The 23,856-nt window shown below is 40.0% G+C and overlaps 2 protein-coding genes across 2 annotated transcripts in view; both read right to left on the reverse strand.

Moving 5' to 3' along the window:
* Positions 1–5,029: 5,029 nt before the first annotated feature.
* On the reverse strand, positions 5,030–7,105 carry rab32b (RAB32b, member RAS oncogene family). The gene is given in 4 exon segments (XM_063909346.1): positions 5,030–5,304; positions 6,045–6,292; positions 6,295–6,321; positions 6,862–7,105. Coding segments are annotated over 4 exon segments (531 nt in total). The 5' UTR covers positions 7,067–7,105; the 3' UTR covers positions 5,030–5,253.
* Positions 7,106–10,905: 3,800 nt separating this feature from the next.
* grm1b (glutamate receptor, metabotropic 1b) overlaps positions 10,906–23,856 on the reverse strand; it is a 17,589-nt gene continuing 4,638 nt past the window's right edge. The window contains 9 exon segments of the mRNA XM_063908301.1: positions 10,906–14,164; positions 14,696–15,623; positions 17,278–17,404; positions 17,886–18,054; positions 18,151–18,400; positions 21,324–21,335; positions 22,457–22,471; positions 23,434–23,550; positions 23,553–23,668. Coding sequence (XP_063764371.1) covers positions 13,168–14,164; positions 14,696–15,623; positions 17,278–17,404; positions 17,886–18,054; positions 18,151–18,400; positions 21,324–21,335; positions 22,457–22,471; positions 23,434–23,550; positions 23,553–23,668 — 2,731 coding nt within the window. The 3' untranslated portion in view covers positions 10,906–13,167.

The following is a 23,856-nucleotide window of genomic DNA, read 5'->3' on the forward strand; positions in this document are numbered from 1 at the left end:
TATATCAGAAATGTACCTTCGTCCAAGTTTTTAAGTCCTTGAGGCAATTTAGAATTTTATGTTAGAGGATTGGTTTCTACAGGCTTGATAGATAAACATTACTGAGGGTCATCCGCATGTACGGAGCGATTCCTTATAATATTGCCGAATGGAAGCATGGTGAGAACAGGTCCGAGCGCACCGCCCTGAGGCACTCCATGTCTGAGCTGCAGCTTTAAGTGTAGTACAACAACATCACATATTATTCTGAGAGTGGAGCCGTTTACGTGTATTTTACGTATAAATATATGCTGATATTTTGCACTTTTACACAGGTATGGCTTTATATGCAGGTCTCTAATGGAGGAGACGTAAAGGTTCACTGCATAAGGGGGTTGTAGTGAACAGGGTACAATATTTAACAGCTATCACCAGGAAACGCACACTTCTTTACTGACATTAACACAAGTATGTTTTAAATTACAAGTTTTCTGACATGTTACATTTAGATATGCTAATGAGGCGTTATGCAAAGCTGACTGTGGGAGAATGAAGGAGAACTCTGCAGACACAAACAGACAGAGACGGTAAATCAACTCGTTTTATTTCCATCAGTGTGAAATTGTGTAGAAGGAAAGAAACCACCATGTTTCAGCATGAACTGGTGGTCCACAATAGAGTGTCCAGTGAGGAAGTGGCTCCTCCTCTGTGTCTCTGCATCAATAATACACCATGAATCTGTAGAGGCCGTCAGGCCGGACTTCCTGAGATATCTGCTGTCTGTGTGTGATTAAATGAAGCGCTCCCTGCAGCTCTGTAACATATTTCCTGCAGAATCAGGTCAGCTGCTCTCCGTCGGCCGGAGCAGTGATTAACTCTTAATTATATGCAAGAGTTACAAGACACACGAGGGACACACCGCCAGATTCAGTATGCGTCCTAAACCGGGGACAATTAGCAGCTGGAGCATGTCAACATAGGGAGGGATTACTGACGGGTTAGAAGAGTCACTCAGAGACAAACCAGCCAGGAAGACACACAGAAAGACTTAAAGAGACACAGACACACTTAAAGAGACACAGAAAGACTTAAAGAGACACAGAAACACTTAAAGAGACACAGAAACACTTAAAGAAAGACTTAAAGAGACACAGAAACACTTAAAGAAAGACTTAAAGAGACACAGAAAGACTTAAAGAGACACAGAAACACTTAAAGAGACACAGAAAGACTTAAAGAGACACAGAAACACTTAAAGAGACACAGAAACACTTAAAGAGACACAGAAAGACTTAAAGAGACACAGAAACACTTAAAGAGACACAGAAACACTTAAAGAAAGACTTAAAGAGACACAGAAAGACTTAAAGAGACACAGAAACACTTAAAGAGACACAGAAACACTTAAAGAAAGACTTAAAGAGACACAGAAACACTTAAAGAAAGACTTAAAGAGACACAGAAAGACTTAAAGAAAGACTTAAAGAGACACAGAAAGACTTAAAGAAAGACTTAAAGAGACAAAGAAAGACTTAAAGAGACAAAGAAAGACTTAAAGAGAGACAGAATGACTTAAAGAAAGACTTAAAGAGACACAGAAACACTTAAAGAGACACACTTAAAGAGACACAGAAACACTTAAAGAAAGACTTAAAGAGACAAAGAATGACTTAAAGAGACAAAGAAAGACTTAAAGAGAGACAGAATGACTTAAAGAAAGACTTAAAGAGACAAAGAAAGACTTAAAGAGACAAAGAAAGACTTAAAGAGACACAGAATGACTTAAAGAAAGACTTAAAGAGACAAAGAAAGACTTAAAGAGACAAAGAATGACTTAAAGAGACAAAGAAAGACTTAAAGAGACAAAGAAAGACTTAAAGAGACAAAGAAAGACTTAAAGAGACAAAGAAAGACTTAAAGAGAGACAGAATGACTTAAAGAAAGACTTAAAGAGACAAAGAAAGACTTAAAGAGACAAAGAAAGACTTAAAGAGACACAGAATGACTTAAAGAAAGACTTAAAGAGACAAAGAAAGACTTAAAGAGACAAAGAATGACTTAAAGAGACAAAGAAAGACTTAAAGAGACACAGAATGACTTAAAGAAAGACTTAAAGAGACAAAGAAAGACTTAAAGAGACAAAGAAAGACTTAAAGAGAGACAGAATGACTTAAAGAAAGACTTAAAGAGACAAAGAAAGACTTAAAGAGACAAAGAAAGACTTAAAGAGACACAGAATGACTTAAAGAAAGACTTAAAGAGACAAAGAAAGACTTAAAGAGACAAAGAATGACTTAAAGAGACAAAGAAAGACTTAAAGAGACAAAGAAAGACTTAAAGAGAGACAGAATGACTTAAAGAAAGACTTAAAGAGACAAAGAAAGACTTAAACAAAGACTTAAAGAGACAAAGAATGACTTAAAGAAAGACTTAAAGAGACAAAGAAAGACTTAAAGAAAGACTTAAAGAGAGACAGAAAGACTTAAAGAGACAAAGAAAGACTTAAAAAAAGACTTAAAGAGAGACAGAAAGACTTAAAGAGACAAAGAAAGACTTAAAGAGACACAGAATGACTTAAAGAGACACAGAAAGACTTAAAGAGACAAAGAAAGACTTAAAGAAAGACTTAAAGAGAGACAGAAAGACTTAAAGAGACAAAGAAAGACTTAAAGAAAGACTTAAAGAGAGACAGAATGACTTAAAGAGACACAGAAAGACTTAAAGAGACACAGAAAGACTTAAAGAGACACAGAAAGACTTAAAGAGACACAGAAAGACTTAAAGAAAGACTTAAAGAGACACAGAAAGACTTAAAGAGACACAGAAAGACTTAAAGAGACACAGAAAGACTTAAAGAGACACAGAAAGACTTAAAGAAAGACTTAAAGAGACACAGAAAGACTTAAAGAGACACAGAATGACTTAAAGAGACAAAGAAAGACTTAAAGAAAGACTTAAAGAGACACAGAAAGACTTAAAGAGACACAGAAAGACCTAAAGAGACACAGAAAGACTTAAAGAGAGACAGAAAGACTTAAAGAGACACAGAAAGACTTAAAGAGAGACTTAAAGACTTAAAGAGACACAGAAAGACTTAAAGAGACACAGAAAGACTTAAAGAGACACAGAAAGACTTAAAGAAAGACTTAAAGAGAGACTTAAAGACTTAAAGAGACACAGAAAGACTTAAAGAGACACAGAATGACTTAAAGAGACACAGAAAGACTTAAAGAGACACAGAAAGACTTAAAGAGACACAGAAACACTTAAAGAAAGACTTAAAGAGACACAGAAAGACTTAAAGAGACACAGAATGACTTAAAGAGACACAGAATGACTTAAGACTTAAAGAGACACAGAATGACTTAAAGAGACACAGAAAGACTTAAAGAGACACAGAAAGACTTAAAGAGACACAGAAAGACTTAAAGAAAGACTTAAAGAGACACAGAAAGACTTAAAGAAAGACTTAAAGAGACAAAGAATGACTTAAAGAGAGACTTAAAGACTTAAAGAGACACAGAAAGACTTAAAGAAAGACTTAAAGAGACAAAGAATGACTTAAAGAGAGACTTAAAGACTTAAAGAGACACAGAAAGACTTAAAGAAAGACTTAAAGAGACAAAGAATGACTTAAAGAGACACAGAAAGACTTAAAGAGACACAGAAAGACTTAAAGAGACACAGAAAGACTTAAAGAGACACAGAAAGACTTAAAGAAAGACTTAAAGAGACACAGAAAGACTTAAAGAGACACAGAAAGACTTAAAGAAAGACTTAAAGAGACACAGAAAGACTTAAAGAGACACAGAAAGACTTAAAGAAAGACTTAAAGAGACACAGAAAGACTTAAAGAGACACAGAAAGACTTAAAGAAAGACTTAAAGAGACACAGAAAGACTTAAAGAGACACAGAAAGACTTAAAGAGACAAAGAAAGACTTAAAGAGACACAGAATGACTTAAAGAGACACAGAATGACTTAAAGAGACACAGAAAGACTTAAAGAGACACAGAAAGACTTAAAGAGACACAGAAACACTTAAAGAGACACAGAAACACTTAAAGAAAGACTTAAAGAGACACAGAATGACTTAAAGAGACACAGAATGACTTAAGACTTAAAGAGACACAGAATGACTTAAAGAGACACAGAAAGACTTAAAGAGACACAGAAAGACTTAAAGAGACACAGAAAGACTTAAAGAAAGACTTAAAGAGACACAGAAAGACTTAAAGAAAGACTTAAAGAGACACAGAAAGACTTAAAGAAAGACTTAAAGAGACAAAGAATGACTTAAAGAGAGACTTAAAGACTTAAAGAGACACAGAAAGACTTAAAGAAAGACTTAAAGAGACAAAGAATGACTTAAAGAGACACAGAAAGACTTAAAGAGACACAGAAAGACTTAAAGAGACACAGAAAGACTTAAAGAGACACAGAAAGACTTAAAGAAAGACTTAAAGAGACACAGAAAGACTTAAAGAAAGACTTAAAGAGACACAGAAAGACTTAAAGAGACACAGAAAGACTTAAAGAAAGACTTAAAGAGACACAGAAAGACTTAAAGAGACACAGAAAGACTTAAAGAGACACAGAAAGACTTAAAGAAAGACTTAAAGAGACACAGAAAGACTTAAAGAGACACAGAAAGACTTAAAGAGACACAGAAAGACTTAAAGAGACAAAGAAAGACTTAAAGAGAGACTTAAAGACTTAAAGAGACACAGAAAGACTTAAAGAGACACAGAAAGACTTAAAGAGACAAAGAAAGACTTAAAGAGACACAGAAAGACTTAAAGAGACACAGAAAGACTTAAAGAAAGACTTAAAGAGACACAGAAAGACTTAAAGAGACAAAGAAAGACTTAAAGAGAGACTTAAAGACTTAAAGAGACACAGAAAGACTTAAAGAAAGACTTAAAGAGACACAGAAAGACTTAAAGAGACACAGAAAGACTTAAAGAGACACAGAAAGACTTAAAGAGACACAGAAAGACTAAACAACAGCAACAATAAGAGAGTAAATAACTCCATATCGTCTGTGTGTGTTACTCCTCTCTTGGACAGGATGTGGGGGCCCTTTGCATGTCCATGTGTGGGGGCCCATTGTCTCATTATCCCCTCATGTCTCACATGTCTTTGCATGAAAAACATTCTGGTATTTATTTGTGTCTTTGTCCTCCAGCAGCAGCCTGATTGGCTCCCAGTCTCTCCGGGGCCCTGAAGCCTCACTGTGGCCCCTGTCTCCTCCCCCCCCGTCGTCACAGAGCATCATGTGTCTGATGAGGAGGGCCCCCCCGCCTCGTCTATGTTGATGTTGTCCTGTACACAGGGAGGGGATGTCAGTCAGAACATGGAGCCAGATATTTAACGTCATATATCCAGCAGCCACGTTTTCAATCCTCCCCCGAATATCAAGAACCATAAAACAGAGACTATCTGCTGCATGCTTCCTCTGCTGCATGCTTCCTCTGATCCTCTGCTGCATGCTTCCTCTGCTGCATGCTTCCTCTGATCCTCTGCTGCATGCTTCCTCTGCTGCATGCTTCCTCTGATCCTCTGCTGCATGCTTCCTCTGCTGCATGCTTCCTCTGATCCTCTGCTGCATGCTTCCTCTGATCCTCTGGGTAGCAGGTGTGTTAACGAGCTGCAGCAGAGCTAAAGTTCACACATGCATTTTATGACTCAGGAAGCTCATGACTCAAAAGTTCACGTGCAAAAAAACCCAGACATTTGAACTTCATATTGGAACTTTGTTTGATTCCTGAACACAGTGACATCACTAGGGAACACTCACGCTCCTATTGGCTAGCGCTACGATACATTGTACGTGATAGTGCTAAGGGGTGGAAGTTGACCAATCAGAGCAGAGCGGTGCTGCAGCTCAGACAGTATGAGAAAAACAAAGAGCTTTTTCAGAATCAGAACACCTTCAATCGTCCCAGAGAGGACGTTTACATTTTGAGCATGAAAGCACGGAGACATGTCCCAGTAAGACTCTACATCATTTCTGTCATATCCCTAGCTGAGCCATCTCTCCCCTCCCTTACACCAGCTCTCACCTTAGCAGAGGTCTGGAAGTAGCCTGTGAACTGGTGTTTCCTGCAGAAGTTTTCCAGATGTGTCTCCAGGTCTGCGTCTCCTCCCATTAGGTCACACTTGTTGGCCAGCAGGACGGCGGGGAGGAGGCGTCCGTCCTCCAGAGATGCTTTGCTGTCCAGGTCCTGCTTCCACTGCGCCGCCGCCTCCAGGCTGGAGCTGCTGGTGACGTCTGACACCACCAAGACCCCCATCGCAGCCCGGTAGTAAACCGGGACATCTTCCTGAAACGCTCCTGTCCTGCGGGGGGGGGGACATCAGAGGGGGTTGAGGGGGGGGGGTGATATCATGTTGAGGATGGCGATAATGTTTTATTCCAGGCTATGAATCGTGATATCAAATGGTAGTTAAGATTGATTCAAATATCCTATATTGACTTAAAGGGAGACTGTATCGTGACATCCCATCATGACTCAAGCTCTGCGTCACCGGAGAGATTTAAGGTAAGGTAATGGTGACTTAGGTCTCATTATATCACAACAGGACTCTCGTGACTGAAGCATCATGATAATGTTGTATTTTAACAGAAGTATTGGGATATCTATCGTGACGTGAGTAATGCTGTAATACATTATGTGGCCCCCCCCTTTGTAATTCCTCACCTGTAGGACAGGTGAAGTTAATGTATGACCATGCGGTAAACTCACATTGGACAGTTATACTCTCCTTTATGATGAGGGTTACAGTTTTCACAGTGGGTTCATGATTATTTTATGTTGCCTTAAAGTCAGTCCTAATAAACCACTGACCACAGACAGTTCATGATCTTGACTCTCTCACCTCCGATGTCCCACAGCTGCAGTCTCACCACCGTCCTGGCGTCCCAGTTGACCGTCTTCAGAGCGAAGTCGACTCCGATGGTGGCTTTATACGTTTTACTGAAGCGTTTGTTAACATACTGCAGGATGATGCTGCTTTTCCCAACGCCTATATCCCCAACGACCAGCACCTTAAACAGCCTGTCGGTGCCGGAGCGTCCTGCCATGCTGAGCCTGGGTCTGTTTCCTTTTTCTGCTCCTCCAGATTTATCTCTTCAGGTTTTAAATGATTTACTGCAGGTTTCTCAACAGTACTGCTTCCCTTTATGACTTCTTCTTAGAGTTTCTGTTTTCAGTTTCAAACCAGAGCCATAAATCTGTGACCTTTGATTGAAACTGCAGCTGCAGAAGGCCAGGAGTACGGAAGCCCTGAAGGGACAAAAATCACCAGTGTGGGGCAAGTTACTTCAAAAATGTAATCCAGTGAATGTTACTGATTCCTGTCTTCTTAAGGTAATAAGGGACATTACATCATCCGCTCTGAAACGTTTGGGGTTTCTCAAAAATTGACATGAATCATACTTAAGAAATCATTTCTTAAAGCATTTTGGTTATTTCGGAAAACATTTCTGTTTTTGATTCAACCTCAATTTGAACCCTATAAAACACACACTCACAAAGAACACCCAAAAGCCATGTTTTTTTCAGAGTCGAACCCCAAACCCCGAGGTTTAAACAGCTGTCTGGTTTTTAGTGTAATTGTATGTTTTATGTTAATTGTATTTTGTTTTAGTGTAATTGTATTGTTGTATATGTTTTTATGTGTAATTGATTTGTTTTATGTGTAATTGTATTTGTTTTATGTGTAATTGTATTTGTTTTATTGTAATTTTATTTTTTATGTGTTTTATTGAAATTTATGTGTTTTATGGTAATTGTATTGTTTTTTTGGGAATTTGTATGTTTTTTGGTAATTGTATTTTTTTTATGTTAATTGTATGTGTTTTATGTGTAATTGTATTTTTTTTTATGGGAAAAGTTTTTGTTTTAGGTGAAATTTGTATGTTTTTTTATGTGTAATTGTTTGTTTTTAAAGGGGGAAAATTGTATTGTTTTATGTGTTTTGTATTTTTTTTAAATGGTAATTGTATTTTTTTATTTTAATTGTTTTGGGGTTTATGTGAAATTGTATGTTTTTTTTGGGGTAATTTTTAATTTGTTTTAGGGTTAATTGTATTTTTTTTAAAGGGTTTTAATTTTGTTTTGTTTTAGGGGAATTGGGAAAGGGGTTTTATGTGAAATTTGTATGTTTTTTAAATGTGAAATTGTATTTTTTATGGGTAAGTGTATTTTTTTATGTGTAATTGTATTTGTTTTTATGGGTAATTGAAATTTGTTTTATTGTAATTGATGTTTTTTTTTTGGTAATTGTATGGGGTTTTGGGTTTTAAATTTGGTTTTGGGTTTTAGGTTAATTGAAAGGTGTTTTTGGGGGAAATTTTGTATTTTTTTTGGGGTAATTGTGGGGGGTTTTATGTTTTTAGGGGTTTTTTTGGGGAATTTTGAAAGGTGTTTTATGTGTTTTTTTTTTTTTATGGAAAGGGGAATGTGTTTAAAATTGTGAAATTTGGTATTTTTTTTTTTATGGAATTGTATGGTTTTATTGTAATTGTATTTTTTTTAAATTGTAATTGTATGGGGTTTTTTAATGTGTAATTGAGTTTTTTTATTTTTGAAATGTTATTTTTTTTTTGGGGAAATTTTGTAGGGTTTTATGTGTAATTTTTATTGTTTTTTGGGAAATTGGGTTTTTGTTTTGTGAAAGGGTTTTTGGGGGGGGGGGGGTAATTGTATTTTTTTATGGGGTAATTGTATTTTGTTTTATGGGAATTTTAAAGTTTTTTAAGTTTTAATTGTATGTGTTTTAGGGTGTAATTGGGGGGTTTTTTTAAATGGGTAATTGTATTGTTTTTATGTGTAATTGTGGGGTTTATGGGTTTTTAAAAAGGTTTTTATGGGGAAATTTTGGGAGGGGTTTTTTATGGGTAATTGTATGTGTTTTATGTGTAATTGTATGTGTTTTATGTGAATTGTATGTGTTTTTATGTGTAAAAAAATGGGTTTTTATGGGTAATTTATGGTTTTTTGGTGAAAAGGTAGGTTTTTTGGGGGTTTTTATTGTATTTGTTTTTGTTTTTTTTGTAGGGGTTTTATGTGAAAATTGTATGGGTTTTAATGTGAAATTTGTATGTTTTTTTTAATGTGTAATTGAAAGTTTTTTTATGTTTAATTGATTTTTTTAAGTGTAATTGAATGTGTTTTATGGAAATTTGGTAGGGTGTTTTATGGGGAAATTTTTAATTTGTTTTATGAAAAATTTGGAAAGTGTTTTTTGTGTAATTGTATGTTTTTTTTGTGTAATTTTTGGGGGGTTTAAGGGGTTAATTGAAAGGGTTTTTTTTATGTGTAAGGGGTATGGGGGTTTTTTTTGGGGAAATTTTGGGGTTTTTAAGGGGAAATTTTGTATTTTTTTTTATGGGAAATTTTTGGAAATTTGTTTTAGGGGAAATTTGTATTTTTTTTAAGGGTGTAGTTTAATGTGTTTTAGTGAAAATTGTTTTTTGGGGTTTTATGGTAATTTTTTTTGGGTTTTATGTGTAATTGTATTTTTTTTTATGTGTAATTGTATGTGTTTTTATGGAGTTTGAAAGGGTTTTTTTTATGTGTAATTGTTTTTGTTTTATGTGAAATTTGGTATTTTTTTAAATTTTAAATTTGAAAGGGTTTTTATGTGTAATTGTATGGGGGTTTTAGGGAAAATTTTGTATTTGTTTTATGGTAATTGAAATTTTTTTAAATGGGAAATTTGTAGGTGTTTTAGGTGAAAAGTATTTGTTTTATTTTAATTGTTGTTTTTTATTTTGAAATTTGATTGTTTTATGGTAATTGTAGTGTTTTATTTTTAAATTGTATGTTTTTATGGAAATTTTGTAGGGTGTTTTTATGTGAAATTTGTATTTTTTTTATGTGAAATTGAAATTTTTTTTAAGGGTTTTAATTTATGTTTTTTATGTGTAATTGTATGTGTTTTATGTGTAATTGTATGTGTTTTATGTGTAATTGTATGTGTTTTATGTGTAATTGTATTTGTTTTATGTGTAATTGTATTTGTTTTATGTGTAATTGTATTTGTTTTATGTGTAATTGTATGTGTTTTATGTGTAGTTGTATGTGTTTTATGTGTAATTGTATTTGTTTTATGTGTAATTGTATTTGTTTTATGTGTAATGTATTTGTTTATGTGTAATTGTATGTGTTTTATGTGTAGTTGTATGTGTTTTATGTGTAATTGTATTTGTTTTATGTTGTAATTGTATTTGTTTTATGTGTAATTGTATTTGTTTTATGTGTACTTGTATGTGTTTTATGTGTAATGTATGTGTATTTATGTGTATTTGTATTTGTTATTATGTGTAATTTGTATTTGTTTTATGTGTAATTGTATTTGTTTTTATGTTATTGTAAGTGTTTTATGTGTAAATGTATTTTGTTTTATGTGTAATTGTATTTGTTTATGTGTAGTTGTATTGGTTTTTATGTGTAATTGTATTTGTTTTATGTGTAATGTATGTGTTTTATGTGTAATTGTATTTGTTTTATGTGTAATTGTATGTGTTTATGTGTAATTGTATGTGTTTTATGTGTAATTGTATTTGTTTTATGTGTAATTGTATGTGTTTTATGTGTAATTGTATTTGTTTTATGTGTAATTGTATGTGTTTTATGTGTAATTGTATTTGTTTTATGTGTAATTGTATGTGTTTTATGTGTAATTGTATGTGTTTTATGTGTAATTGTATTTGTTTTATGTGTAATTGTATGTGTTTTATGTGTAATTGTATGTGTTTCAGAAGTTATTTGTCATGGACTTCAGAAAGCAGATGTCCTTTTCTGAAGTCAGGACTGTAAATAAGCGCCTATGAAGTTCAGTAAAGATGAACGTGTTGTTCTTTACTATTGAAAGGACGTTGTATGTTCTCCAGATGTCAGAAGGAATGATCTGTGATCTCTAGAAACAGCTTTTTTATTTTAAAGCTAACGAGACAACAACTACCAGCTGGTTCACACGATCAGAAACAGGAGACAAACACATAGAAAATATTGAATTTACTCCAAGCAAACCTTTTCAACCGTCCACAGATTATATTGGTTCCAAAGGGCAGACGCTAACTCCTCCTGTGTACGACAGATAGCTTATTCAGAACTAACAGAAGCACTTATCACATTATGCAGGTCTGAGGCTCTTAACACTTTGATTGGTGTCGACAACCAATCTCACAATTAAAGCGCATTTCTAATACTGTAATGCTTATATAGATATCATCGGAATACAAAATATGAAACACAATTCATACATTCACGAAACACATGTCCCTTATCTTATACGTAGACCTGCAGTTATGAAATCACATCAAGTGCACTTATCAAAGATACAAATCTGACATGTAGAAAATAAAAACAGAAATCCTAATGGAGACGTGGCGCTTTGTCCTCTGCTACATCCCTGACAGTCAGTCCTGTTTCTATCACACATCACATTTTCCTCCAACAGGAAACATGTCTTTTCTGCTTTCAGCGAAAAATGTGACATTTAGGAAAAAGGAGTTCCTGCAAAAAGTTTGAGAAGAGGATCGATATCAGGCTCACTGAGAATCAACCTACCACCCGCAGGTAGCGTAGCATAAAGACGGGTGAAAGGAGTCTCGTACTTTACAACTAATCTGCACCCTCACTGTTATTCGCCTTATGTATTACGCTGATGGAATCTGAATATATCCCTAAGACCAAATAAGTATTTTCCCAAATGTCAAATTGTTCCTTTAAACCTTTCCGTCCTCATAAAGTACAAAACACACGTGTAAACACAAACATGTTTTCTGAAAATATCGTTGATCATTTCTTTGCATTACATACAAACTATAGCATTAGGGGTTTAACCTCAGCATACTTCTTCTTATGTCGCCTATATTCCTAAAATACATGATATATGTTTATACATGTACAGAAACAAACCTACTGTTGATCTCAGAAGCACTACATCTAGTTCATAGGGACGCCTCGCCGTGGTTACTCACATGTTATCCTCTCAGTTTCTTCCAGAGTTACTCGTCGATGTCTCAAAATGTCAAATTTGGTGACCCTGGTTCGCGATACATCTGGGAGGAGGAACCAGGTCCAATAGAGAAGATCCTTTCTAATCAGACTTTACTGGACCCAAAGATCTGTTGGGTTTATATCCAGAAAAGCATTAATACAGTGAACAGTTGGAGAGCCCAGCTTGCTCTGTAGTTTTGTCTCATTGGTTGAGACAGATGCGCTCAGGCCTCCCATTGGATAAGATATCCTATACATTAAGAGCCAGACAGCGGCTGTTTGAGGAATTATGGAGGTATAAGGACAGTTCCCAAGACTGTGTAATATTTACCTTGTATAACACGGTTTGTTTTTCAATTGTTGAATACAAAACATTGTGGGGAAAAAAGATATCAAATTTAGTTTTTCAGAAATAATGAAATTCAAGTATAAACCACATTTCTCTCTGGAGTGTCAGAAAATACTTTGAGGACGATTGATCCCAATAAATCAAGGAAACAATGACATTTTGAGATAACGACAAATAACTCGTAGGTAATGAAATGTTTGTCCCTTCAGGGATTCCGTAGTCCTACCCTAACATCTTAACTTAGCAGATAAATAAGTAATAGGGAGATTCCTCCACCACTGAAGACAACATTTAGAGTGCAGCGGTTGTTCACTCTAACAGCTGTCAGGAAAAGAGTGAAACATGACTTTCCTTACACCTCATCAAATACAGCTATTCAAAAACTTGAGAATAAAGTAGGGGAGGACGGGGACGGTCGTCACGCTGCTTGCTGATTGGAGGTTGGGTGTAAAGCCTTGTGGTGAAAACAGCTGATTGAGTTTTGTTTCTCAAGATATCTGATGCCGGCAAGGCGACCAAGGAGAAGCAGCACAATCATCATCTAGAGAACGCAAATCAATGCTGTGAGCGGCACAGCCGACGCTAAACTGCAATTGAACCAGTGCTCCCCTGGTCTGAAGATCAGCGCTCTAACCCACTGAGCCACAAAAAGGGGAAGATTTCTTTAGTCAAATTCTGATGAATTACGGTTAATATTTCTGAGCGTTTTTATATATAACTATTACTTTTACTCCTGAGCATTGATCCTGTAGCTGACCAAACTCCACCCTCTTCACAGCGAGACGACCCCCCCGGTTCTCCCCCACATGATCCCGCGGTTCCCCCTCACAGAGTGGAGGAGCTATGCTTGAAGTCTTGGGCGATGAAGGAGGCGTACGTCACGTTGGTCGGGCTGCACAGAATGGACTCGGATATCGGCGAATTGGGGAAGGGTCTCACCGGAGGAGCGGCGGCCTGATCTCTGAACGGGGACGGAGGCATCAGAGCCTCCTCGGAGAGTTTACCGTCCACAGAGTCGCCGTCGCTGTCGTGGATCCGGGCGTTGTTGTACATGTAGCCGTGCAGGAGGCCAAACTGAGCCTCCTCCTCCTCCTCCTCCGAAGGGGAGTCAGGCTCTTCTTGGTGGAGGTGGGTCTCCTGGTGGAGGTGGGTCTCCTGGTGAAGGAAGGGCTCCTGGTGGAGGTGGGTTTCCTGGTGGAGGAAGGGCTCCTGGTGGAGGAAGGGCTCCTGGTGGAGGTGGGTTTCCTGGTGGAGGAAGGGCTCCTGGTGGAGGTGGGTCTCCTGGTGGAGTTGGGTCTCCTGGTGGAGGAGGGTCTCCTGAAGGAGCAGGGTCTCTTCCTGGAGAGGGGTATCCTGGTGGAGGTGGGGCTCCTGGTGGAAAAGGGGCTCTAGCTGAAGTAGGGTCTCCTGGTGAAGGAGGGGGGCCGGCTGGTACACTAGCATGCCGCCGCTAACTGAATCAGGAATGCTAACCATGTCGTTTAACTTAGGTATGTTGAATTTGTCCACCTGCAGATGCTCCGCCATGAAGCAGTTTTTTGTTCGAGGTGCGTACGGTTCCTCCCCCCTCGGGATCTGCCCGTGGGGCATCATGGGAGGGGTAACGGGGGGGTTGTACCGGACGGCCTCGCCCTCGTCCTCCTCCTCGGCCACGTTGTACAGAGTCTTAGTGCTGAGGAAGGAGTTGGTTAAGGGTTTGATGACGGCCGTCTGATTGGCCTCCTGCCGCCTCACGTGCACCGACAGTCTGTGCCACGTGTGATCGCCTTTGGGAGGATGCCTTGCACCTGGTTCAGACCATGACACAGACTTTCCATTAGAACTATGAACAGAATAAAGATGGACAGAAATTACTGCGCGGGAACCCACAAAGGTGGAGACAAACAGCAATCATGGTTTGTGTCAAAATTACAAATATTCACCAAAAAGAATGAGAAGTTGTTTGTGATGTTTCAGGGTTTCTGCGGGGTCCTGAACACATCTCCAGTCTCTACACTATGACCTTTCTTATCAATACTTATTCATATATATGTGCAAGTATATAAGCACATGTGTACAAGAACACCGGTATTTAACAACCTTGAACTGTGTGTGATATCCTAAGTGTGTGTGATAATAAAAGTGTGTGTGAACTGTGTGTATATTTTAGGTGTGTGTGAACCCTGCAGGAACCCTGCAGTCTGCAGAGCGTCTGCTCCCTCAGCTCAGAGACGCTGGTTTTAATTTCCTTCAGCTCACAGGTCAGAGAGAGGATTGAGCGCCGCCCTACATCACGCTCAGGTGTCTCTGACGGTAAGTACAGGGAACCAGCCCCCCGAGCCTCCGGAGCAGACTCAGTAATTACTGCACCCACCTGCCTCCTCCGCCCTTCTTGTTCCTCTTGAACATGTTCAGGAAGCTGCTGCTGCGGTATGCCATCTTGCCGTCGCCCACGTGCATGCGCACGGCGTCCGACGTGGTGAAGGCGCTGCGCACGTTCCGCTCCGGCTTGGCGAGGATGATGTACATCTTGGGCGTGAACATGCAGCCGAGCGCCACCGTCACGCTGAGGCTGACGGAGAAGGAGGTGGTGATGATCTTGTAGTTGCTGCCGAAGTAGATGGGCACGAAGGCCAGCCAGATGATGCAGGTGGTGTACATGGTGAAGGCGATGTACTTGGCCTCGTTGAAGTTGGCGGGCACGTTGCGGGTCTTGAAGGCGTAGTAGGTGCAGCTGAGGATGAGCAGGCCGTTGTAGCCCAGCGGCGCCACCACCCCCATGTTGCTGGTGTTGCAGATGAGGAACACCTCCCGGATGCTGGGGTAGGACTTGATGGGCTCAGGGGGCTCCATGATGATGAGCGTGACCTCCAGGGTCAGCTGCACGCTCACTAGGATGGAGGCGATCACCACCTGCGCCCAGGCGCTCATGAAGCGGGGCTTCCTGGTGCAGATCTTCTTCTTGCTGCCGGCCAGGATGCGGGCGATGCGGTTGGTTTTGGTGACGAGGGCGGAGTAGCACATGGCGGCGGAGAGGCCGACCAGCAGGCGCTGCAGGTAGCAGGAGGCCACGGTGGGCCGGGCGATCAGCGTGAAGGGGCACAGGAAACCCAGGAAGATCCCGGCCAGGATGATGTAGCACAGCTCACGGCTGGAGGACTTCACCACCGGCGTGTCGCGGTACAGCACGAAGATGAACGCCACGAAGGACGTTACCAGGATGCCGAGGCAGGAGAACACCACCTGGATGATGGACTCGGGGTTACTCCACTCCAGGTAGCGCAGCGGGATGGGCTCACAGCCTGGGACAAAGAGACGACTCGTTAGCACAAATATAACTTAAGATATAAAATATATGGTGATGACGTCAGTAATGAAGTGGGGGGGGGGGGGGGGGTATGCTGATTGTAAGTTTTATTCTAAGGTGACTTTGAAACACATTTCAGCTGAGGAACACAGAAAGTCTCAAAGTGGGTTTTTAGCTCAGCTATAAATAAACCTTTTTGTCGGAGCCAGGCCGGGCTGGGCTGCAGCCAGCGAGTGGGGGGGGGGGCAGCACAAAGACCATCCCTGCGTTTCTCCTGGAGCCAAATACAATCTCCCTGAATTTCTAATTTATGTTGTTTTATTTATTTATCGCCCAACAGCGGGAGGGAGAGAGAATCATTTCTATCTCGTCCCTGAGCTCCACGTTTCCCACCGTGTGAGACTTAAACAGTGCAGCAGGACGGAAGAGGAGACAATATAGCGCATCAATAAATGAAATCAAATCTGAAACCTGTTTTAACCCGACAGAGGGGAACTTTGATAAAGTCACAGCAAAGACCCAAACACCATATCTCTCAAAGGCTTCAAAAACAATGGAAATGAAAGAATATATAAAATGCACATCCAGGTGAAAGTGTTGAAGGTGCTGGAACAATTGCACAGATATTCAAGTATATTAAATATATATATTGCACAAGAGGAGTGTTATAGTCTTTGATGGACGTTATACTGTATGTGTGTGTGTGTGTGTGTGTGGGGGGGGGGGGTCTACCGTGGTGCAATTGTGCAAGGAGTAAAAAATAAGCAAAGTAGTACAAGAAAATATTTTATGGTGCATTTCAAAATAAGATAGTGTAAGAAGAAATACTGCATCGTTTTCTACAACATAGAGAATAAAGCGGTGGAATTAATGGAGTTGTATTTTTCTGCATGGTCACGTTTTACCCTTCTGTCCTCTTCTGTACCGTCATGGTTTGGTATCCTGCCTCTCAAGAGCGGAGACTCTCTGTCAGATCATAAAAGGGTCCAGCAGACTGATCGGTGAGCTACACCTGGAGACCCTGACCCTCAGGCAGCTCTATAGGACGATGACTCCCCCCCCCCCCCCCTCAGAGTTTAAGCTTCTTCCTGCAGGAGGTTAGTCGTCCCAAAGAGTGGAACAAAGCGGTGTAAAAGCAGCAGCTATCTCTCAGGAAGAAGTGGTAGCAGTGTCTCACAGATGTGTGTACTGGTGTTTTCAAATGGGTTTAGAGGTGAGGGAGGGGGGTCTACTTTCATTAGAGATGTGTCAGTGAGGATGGATCCCTTTTATCTGCAACCTGAATCTACCTACTGATACCAATAAATAATCAGGACCTCTGAACTGATGAGCACACAGTATAACACATATAGCATGCCTCGTGGTATGAACAGGTATGTTTGAAGGTGTGGGGGGGGGGTAATGAATAATGAATGAGCGAGCGGCTCAGAGAGCAGGAGGTGGAGGAAGTGGAGCAGAGAGAAAGTAGGGCTGAGGAGGTGAGGATGATGAATGGCTTCAGGTGTCAGGGGAGGGAAAATAGGACAGCTTTATGGAAAGTGTTAGCAGGACAAACTGCAGGCTCTGAAAATACCCAGCATGCAACAGGAGCTCTGCTAAACTTTCTGCACCAATCAGAGGGGGGTTAGGGTTAGGTGTAGTAACCTCACCCTCCAGCTGTTCGTCGGGCCACCAGCCCAGCTCGCAGGCCTTGCAGGTGAACTCGTCCTGAACCACCTCGTTGTCTTTGCAGGCGGTGCAGATCCAGCAGCAGCTCACCTCGCCCTTCCTGATCACCTGACGCATGCACACACACACACACACACACACACACACACACACACACACACACACACACACACACACACACACACACACACACACACACACATCACCGGAGAATTAAACTTCATTGAAATCATGGCTTAGTGCTGTTTCTCTCCCACACACACAATCTGAAAAAAAACATTTCTCCGATTTTCACTTTTTCCTCTGAAATTTGAAGTTTTCATTTGTTGAAATTTTCCTTGGAATTTGTTGTCAGATTTCAGACTGGGCTCTGGTTTCAAACAGAGGGTGAAAAGAGGAGCTGCAGCACAGGCAGGATGAGAAACATAAAGAGCTCTCTGAACATTAAAGCATGAGACATGTCCCAGGAGGGACTCATGAGCAGGATGGGGAAGCTTCAACTCACAGGATTCTATCAAATATATAGAGACAAGATATATCACAGTGTGACAGTGCTGTGTGTGTGTGTGTGTGTGTGTGTGTGAGAGACCTTGATCTCCCCGCTGCTGCAGGGCTCGCTGCAGACGGACCGCACAACGTCGCTGCGGTTCATCAGCATCAGGTCCTCGTCGAGCCGCAGGACGCCTTCGTGCCACGAGCCGATGTTGATGTAGTCGAAGTCGCCCGACTCCACCTGCTGGAAGTTCATGATCTCATACCTGGGGGAGCAGGGGTCGGGGGGGGGGGTTACATACCTCTCAGTGAGTAAACTGAATGGAAACTTATTGTAGCAGAATAAATAAACCCCCCCTCACCTCCCCGGGGAGTCTCCGTTCTGGTCGAACCAGATGTCCTCCCCGGAGACCCCAGTGAAGGAGGTCTTCAGCAGAAAGTCCAGCAGGTGGCTGCCATCCACCGGCTTCATGTTGTCGCAGAGCCCCCCCCCCTGGCCCGGGCACAGCAGCGCCTGCATGTCGTGCAGCCCGTGGGCCATGGCGTAGATGGCGTTGATGACGAAGCCCATCTTACTGTCCTGCACGTAGTTCTCCTCCAGACTCTCGTACCCTGCAGGAGAGGGGGGGGGAATCAATATCTGCAGGAGGAGAGCTTTAGGAGGGGGGGGGGATTACAGCTGGCTGAAGCAGGGGTTCACATGGAGGGATTACTGAGGGGGTCTGCAGGGCACCGAGCCAAACACCTACATGTCACTCAGAGAGACACGAACAAACCAAGAGACGACACAGGAATATCAAACTGCTGCCAACTAAACACAGAGTAACCACAGAGTGACGCAAGTAATGCACACAACGGGCCGTCAGGTATGTCACTCAAAGAAACACCTGACATTCAGAGACCTAAAGAGAAATATAAAAGAGCTGCAAAAAGAAACGCACAGCGATGACACACAGATGCATAACCACCAAAGAAAGACACACACTGCAGGGACACAAAAAGGACTACATGAGGCGTGAAGAGTCACAGAAGAGGTTCGAAGACCCAAAGACTCCAGACAACACAGAGACACGATATGACTCTGAAACGAGAATCCATACAGTGTGTGTTTTGCTCTGTACCCACGACCCAAAGTCTCATAACCCTCCATGTGTGTCAGAGTAAAGGATCATCAAGTGAAGCAGGAAGTGAGATTACAGAGCCGTCAGATTATCATTCTGAACACACTCAGAAAACCCAACGTCTCCATAGCATATCTCTCCTTCTGCAGGAGACTCACACACACACACACACACACACACACACACACACACACACACACACACACACACACACACACACACACACACACACACACACACACACACACACAGAGTTGAGTGTAATGCAGCTGAAGCAGAGGAAGCAGCTGTAGATGTCGTGTGTTTCTTATAGTTGTTACTCAGAGCTCCATGCACCAGGCTGCGCGCGCACACACACACACACACACACACACACACACACACACACACACACACACACACACACACACACACACACACACACACACACATGTTCTGTACCCTCATCGTGGGTCTGTGTGTGTTCTGTAAAATGAAGAATTTCACACTCAGGAATCTTTGTACTAATACTGTTTGATTTATTTATTTTAATAAGTTTTATTTCATATTTATTTAGAACTTTATTTGTATATATTTATAATACATATATTTGGTTTTCTTTTCATCTCATTGTTAATTACTTTATATAATATTTATTTAGTATATTTCTTTTATTCATTTCTTTTATATATTTTCATCTCACCTGGACACATTTATTTAGTAATTATTTAATATTTATTTATTAATTATTTAGTATTATTTATTAAGTAATTATTTAGTAATTAGTTAGTATTATTTAGTATTTAATTAGTAATTAGTTAGTATTATTTAGTATTATTTAGTAATTATTTAGTTTTATTTAGTATTTATTTAGTAATTAGTTAGTATTTATTTAGTATTTATTTAGTAATTAGTTAATATTATTTAGTATTATTTAGTAATTATTTAGTTTTATTTAGTATTTATTTAGTAATTAGTTAGTATTATTTAGTATTTAATTAGTAATTAGTTAGTATTATTAAGTATTTATTTAGTAATTATTTAGTATTATTTAGTATTTAATTAGTAATTAGTTAGTATTATTAAGTATTTATTTAGTAATTATTTAGTATTATTTAGTATTATTTAATATTATTTAGTAATTATTTAGTAATTATTTAGTATTTATTTAGTAATTATTTAGTATTATTTAGTATTTATTTAGTAATTATTTAGTAATTATTTAGTATTTATTTAGTATTTATTTTGTATTATTTTGTATTATTTAGTATTTATTTAGTAATTATTTAGTAATTATTTAGTATTTATTTAGTAATTATTTAGTATTATTTAGTATTTAATTAGTAATTAGTTAGTATTATTTAGTATTTATTTAGTATTTATTTTGTATTATTTTGTATTATTTAGTATTTATTTAGTAATTATTTAGTAATTATTTAGTATTTATTTAGTAATTATTTAGTATTTATTTAGTAATTATTTAGTAATTATTTAGTATTATTTAGTATTATTTAATATTATTTAGTAATTATTTAGTAATTATTTAGTATTTATTTAGTAATTATTTAGTATTATTTAGTATTTATTTAGTAATTATTTAGTAATTATTTAGTATTTATTTAGTAATTATTTAGTATTATTTAGTAATTATTTAGTATTATTTAGTAATTATTTAGAATTATTTAGTATTATTTAGTATTATTTAGTATTTATTTAGTAATTATTTAGAATTATTTAGTAATTATTTAGTATTATTTAGAATTTATTTAGTATTTATTTTGAAACAGATTTTCAGCTTTTCTGTTTTATAATCATATTAAAGTGAATATTTTTGGACATTACAATTTTTCATCAAACCATTAATTTAGAAAACCAATCTGCAGATGAATCAACAACTAAAACTGTTGTTTGTTGTTTGTCTCTTGTTTACTTCGTCCATTTCTCTTCTCCTCTCCACTCTGTGTGATAAGAGGCTGTGTGAGCTTCATGGGAGGCGGTCGTGTTATTCCAGTAATGATTTTTGCAGAGCGTCTGCTGGGAGCGCAGACCAACACATAGAGAGTAAACTGAGGGGGGGGGTCCGCTGGGATCTGCTGGTGCTGCTGGTGACCCAGTTTAATGACTCCTCAGCTTGATGCTTCAGCATGCTGCACATTGCTGCAAGACAACGCAGGCAGCTCTAAAGACCTGCAGCTCTGAGGGCTCATGCAGCAGCTTCTGTTATTGGGCTGTTTGTGTGAATCACAGAGAGAGGAGAGCAAATACTGGGCTCTCACTGGGGAAAGAACACATGACAACATCCCAATAGCTTCATATATCAGAGGTTAACTGAGATTAATGTTCAGGGACGGATCAAAACGATCTCAGTTTAATGTCAGTGAACCTCGACGTATATTTGAGGAGCGTTATGATTCAGTTCAGAGGGATTCACTCACCGTCCTGCAGCTCTACACCAAGACATAAAACAAGAAATCAACAATAAGATAAAACAACCACCCGACAAACAGTGTGCTAAGATACGCTCTGTGGGGATGGATGAGGGTCGTGCATGATGAAGAGGAGGGGCTCTGTTCTCGTGAATAATGTGCAAACTGCAATGAAAGATTTAAACCTGAGCTGGAAGCGATGGAATAACCACGAGAAGAAGCTTAGGGAGCGGACAGCAGCAGACACGTGCTTCCTTTCTGCATGCAGGGTTTTATGTCTCTGAAAGTAATGCATTTTTAAGAACTCAAAAAGGGGATTCTTATTCAAATGAATAAGCAATGTTCTGAAATTCTATTCTTTAGATATATTTGTAAAGTACCCACGTCAGAGCGGGAGCATGCTTGGTTAGCGTTGGAGCTAATTAATTCAAATAAATGCTTTAATACCTTTAAAGGGTGAAGCTCGGGAGGAGTGAATAACAGCGTCCTATAAATGATGTGCAAACTGCAAAGGAGTGAAAGGGAGACTAGAAGACCACTAGGCTCCCCTCTCCCGGAGAGAGCTGCCTTTCTTCAGATTTCTGACCTTTTATTCAAATGTCGACTTTTAAACATTTTCAATTATTTTTTCAACATCATGTTTTTTTCCTAAAGGTTTAATTATTATTTTTGCGAAATCATCTCTTTTTTCTAAAAATTGGATTTGTTTTCAAAATGTCGACTTTTAAAAACGTCAGATTATTTTTTCAAATTTCAGATTTTGAAGTGCAATGGAAAATACCTGACTATCTTTTGGAAACATACTGAGCAATGTTTCAAGAGCTTAAGAAATGTGTTTATGCAAAATAAGAGACTCTAGTAACCGATATTACAATATGATGCTTGTTGAAACAGAGGAAAGCTTCTTATAAATGATGTGCATCGATTAAAACATCTGCAGGAAACAAAATGCAAAAGAAAGTTCCCTCGAAGAAACTCGCAGTACTTCTGTTCTTCTTCTGCATGCACCGTTTCATATTTACGTTTGTCAACTGCAGGAATTATTTTCAGAAATACTGAATTGAGATTGAAAACGTAAATATATCTATCGTTGTGGAAACATGCTTACTGAGCATTGTTTCTAAGCTGTATTTATTATTTACCTAGCTCCTCATCCTCTGTGCAGAACAGGAGAGAGAAACGTGTTACTGGATCCACCCGCCACTCATCATTCATAAAGGGTTCCAGTTTACGGCAGCGTGCTCCGGGCTTTGAACGCCTCAGAACATCTCAGAGAGACATGATGCTGTGCAGGAGGCGTGTGGAGTAACCACGGGGGAGGAAGGGAGGAGGGGGTGGGGGGAAGGGAGGAGGGAGGGAGGTGTTTTGGTGGCACCTCGTAAAGAAAAAAAGGTAAAGAGGAGATAAAGGGGAGGTAAAGGGGAGGTAAAGGGGAGGTGAAGGGGAGGTAAAGGGGAGGTAAAGGGGAGGTAAAGGGGAGGTGAAGGGGAGGTAAAGGGGAGGTGAATGGGAGGTAAAGGGGAGGTAAAGGGGAGGTAAAGGGGAGGTGAAGGGGAGGTAAAGGGGAGGTAAAGGGGAGGTGAAGGGGAGGTAAAGGGGAGGTGAAGGGGAGGTAAGGGGAGGTAAAGGGGAGGTAAAGGGGAGGTGAAGGGGAGGTAAAGGGGAGGTGAAGGGGAGGTAAAGGGGAGGTAAAGGGGAGGTAAAGGGGAGGTGAAGGGGAGGTAAAGGGGAGGTGAATGGGAGGTAAAGGGGAGGTAAAGGGGAAGTAAAGGGGAGGTGAAGGGGAGGTGAAGGGAGGTAAAGGGGAGGTGAATGGGAGGTAAAGGGGAGGTAAAGGGGAGGTAGTGAAGGGGAGGTGAAGGGGAGGTAAAGGGGAGGTGAAGGGAGGTAAAGGGGAGGTAAAGGGGAGGTAAGGGGAGGTGAAGGGGAGGTAAAGGGGAGGTGAAGGGGAGGTAAGGGGAGGTGAAGGGGAGGTGAAGGGGAGGTAAAGGGGAGGTGAAGGGGAGGTAGTGAAGGGGAGGTGAAGGGGAGGTAAAGGGGAGGTAAAGGGAGGTAAAGGGGAGGTGAAGGGGAGGTAAAGGGGAGGTGAAGGGGAGGTAAAGGGGAGATGGGGACCTACCTGAGCAGTTGCGTGCGTAGTTCAGGTTCTCCAGCGGGTGTCCGGGCAGCCGGCACTGGAAGCGGTACTGCCAGAACTCGGGGAACCACGGGTTCCTGGTGTTGGTGCTGAGCTTCCGCTCATGAAGTAGTCGTCGAAGGAGGAGACCTCGTCAGACTGGAGCTTCACCGTCAGCCCCCCCACCGCCTCCTGCTCGTATCCCTCCACCACCTCCACCCGGTCCGCCCAGCCGTCGCTATCAGGCAGAGACAAATATTAGACTGAACCATGAAGCCCCCCCCCCCCACCACACACACACACACACACACACACCACACACACACACACACACACACACACACACACACACACACACACACACACACACACACACACACACACACACACACACACACACTTCATCACTGACTGGTTATATATTCT

The sequence above is a fragment of the Eleginops maclovinus genome, chromosome 19, assembly GCF_036324505.1.
Source record: "Eleginops maclovinus isolate JMC-PN-2008 ecotype Puerto Natales chromosome 19, JC_Emac_rtc_rv5, whole genome shotgun sequence".
Taxonomy (NCBI): domain Eukaryota; kingdom Metazoa; phylum Chordata; class Actinopteri; order Perciformes; family Eleginopidae; genus Eleginops; species Eleginops maclovinus.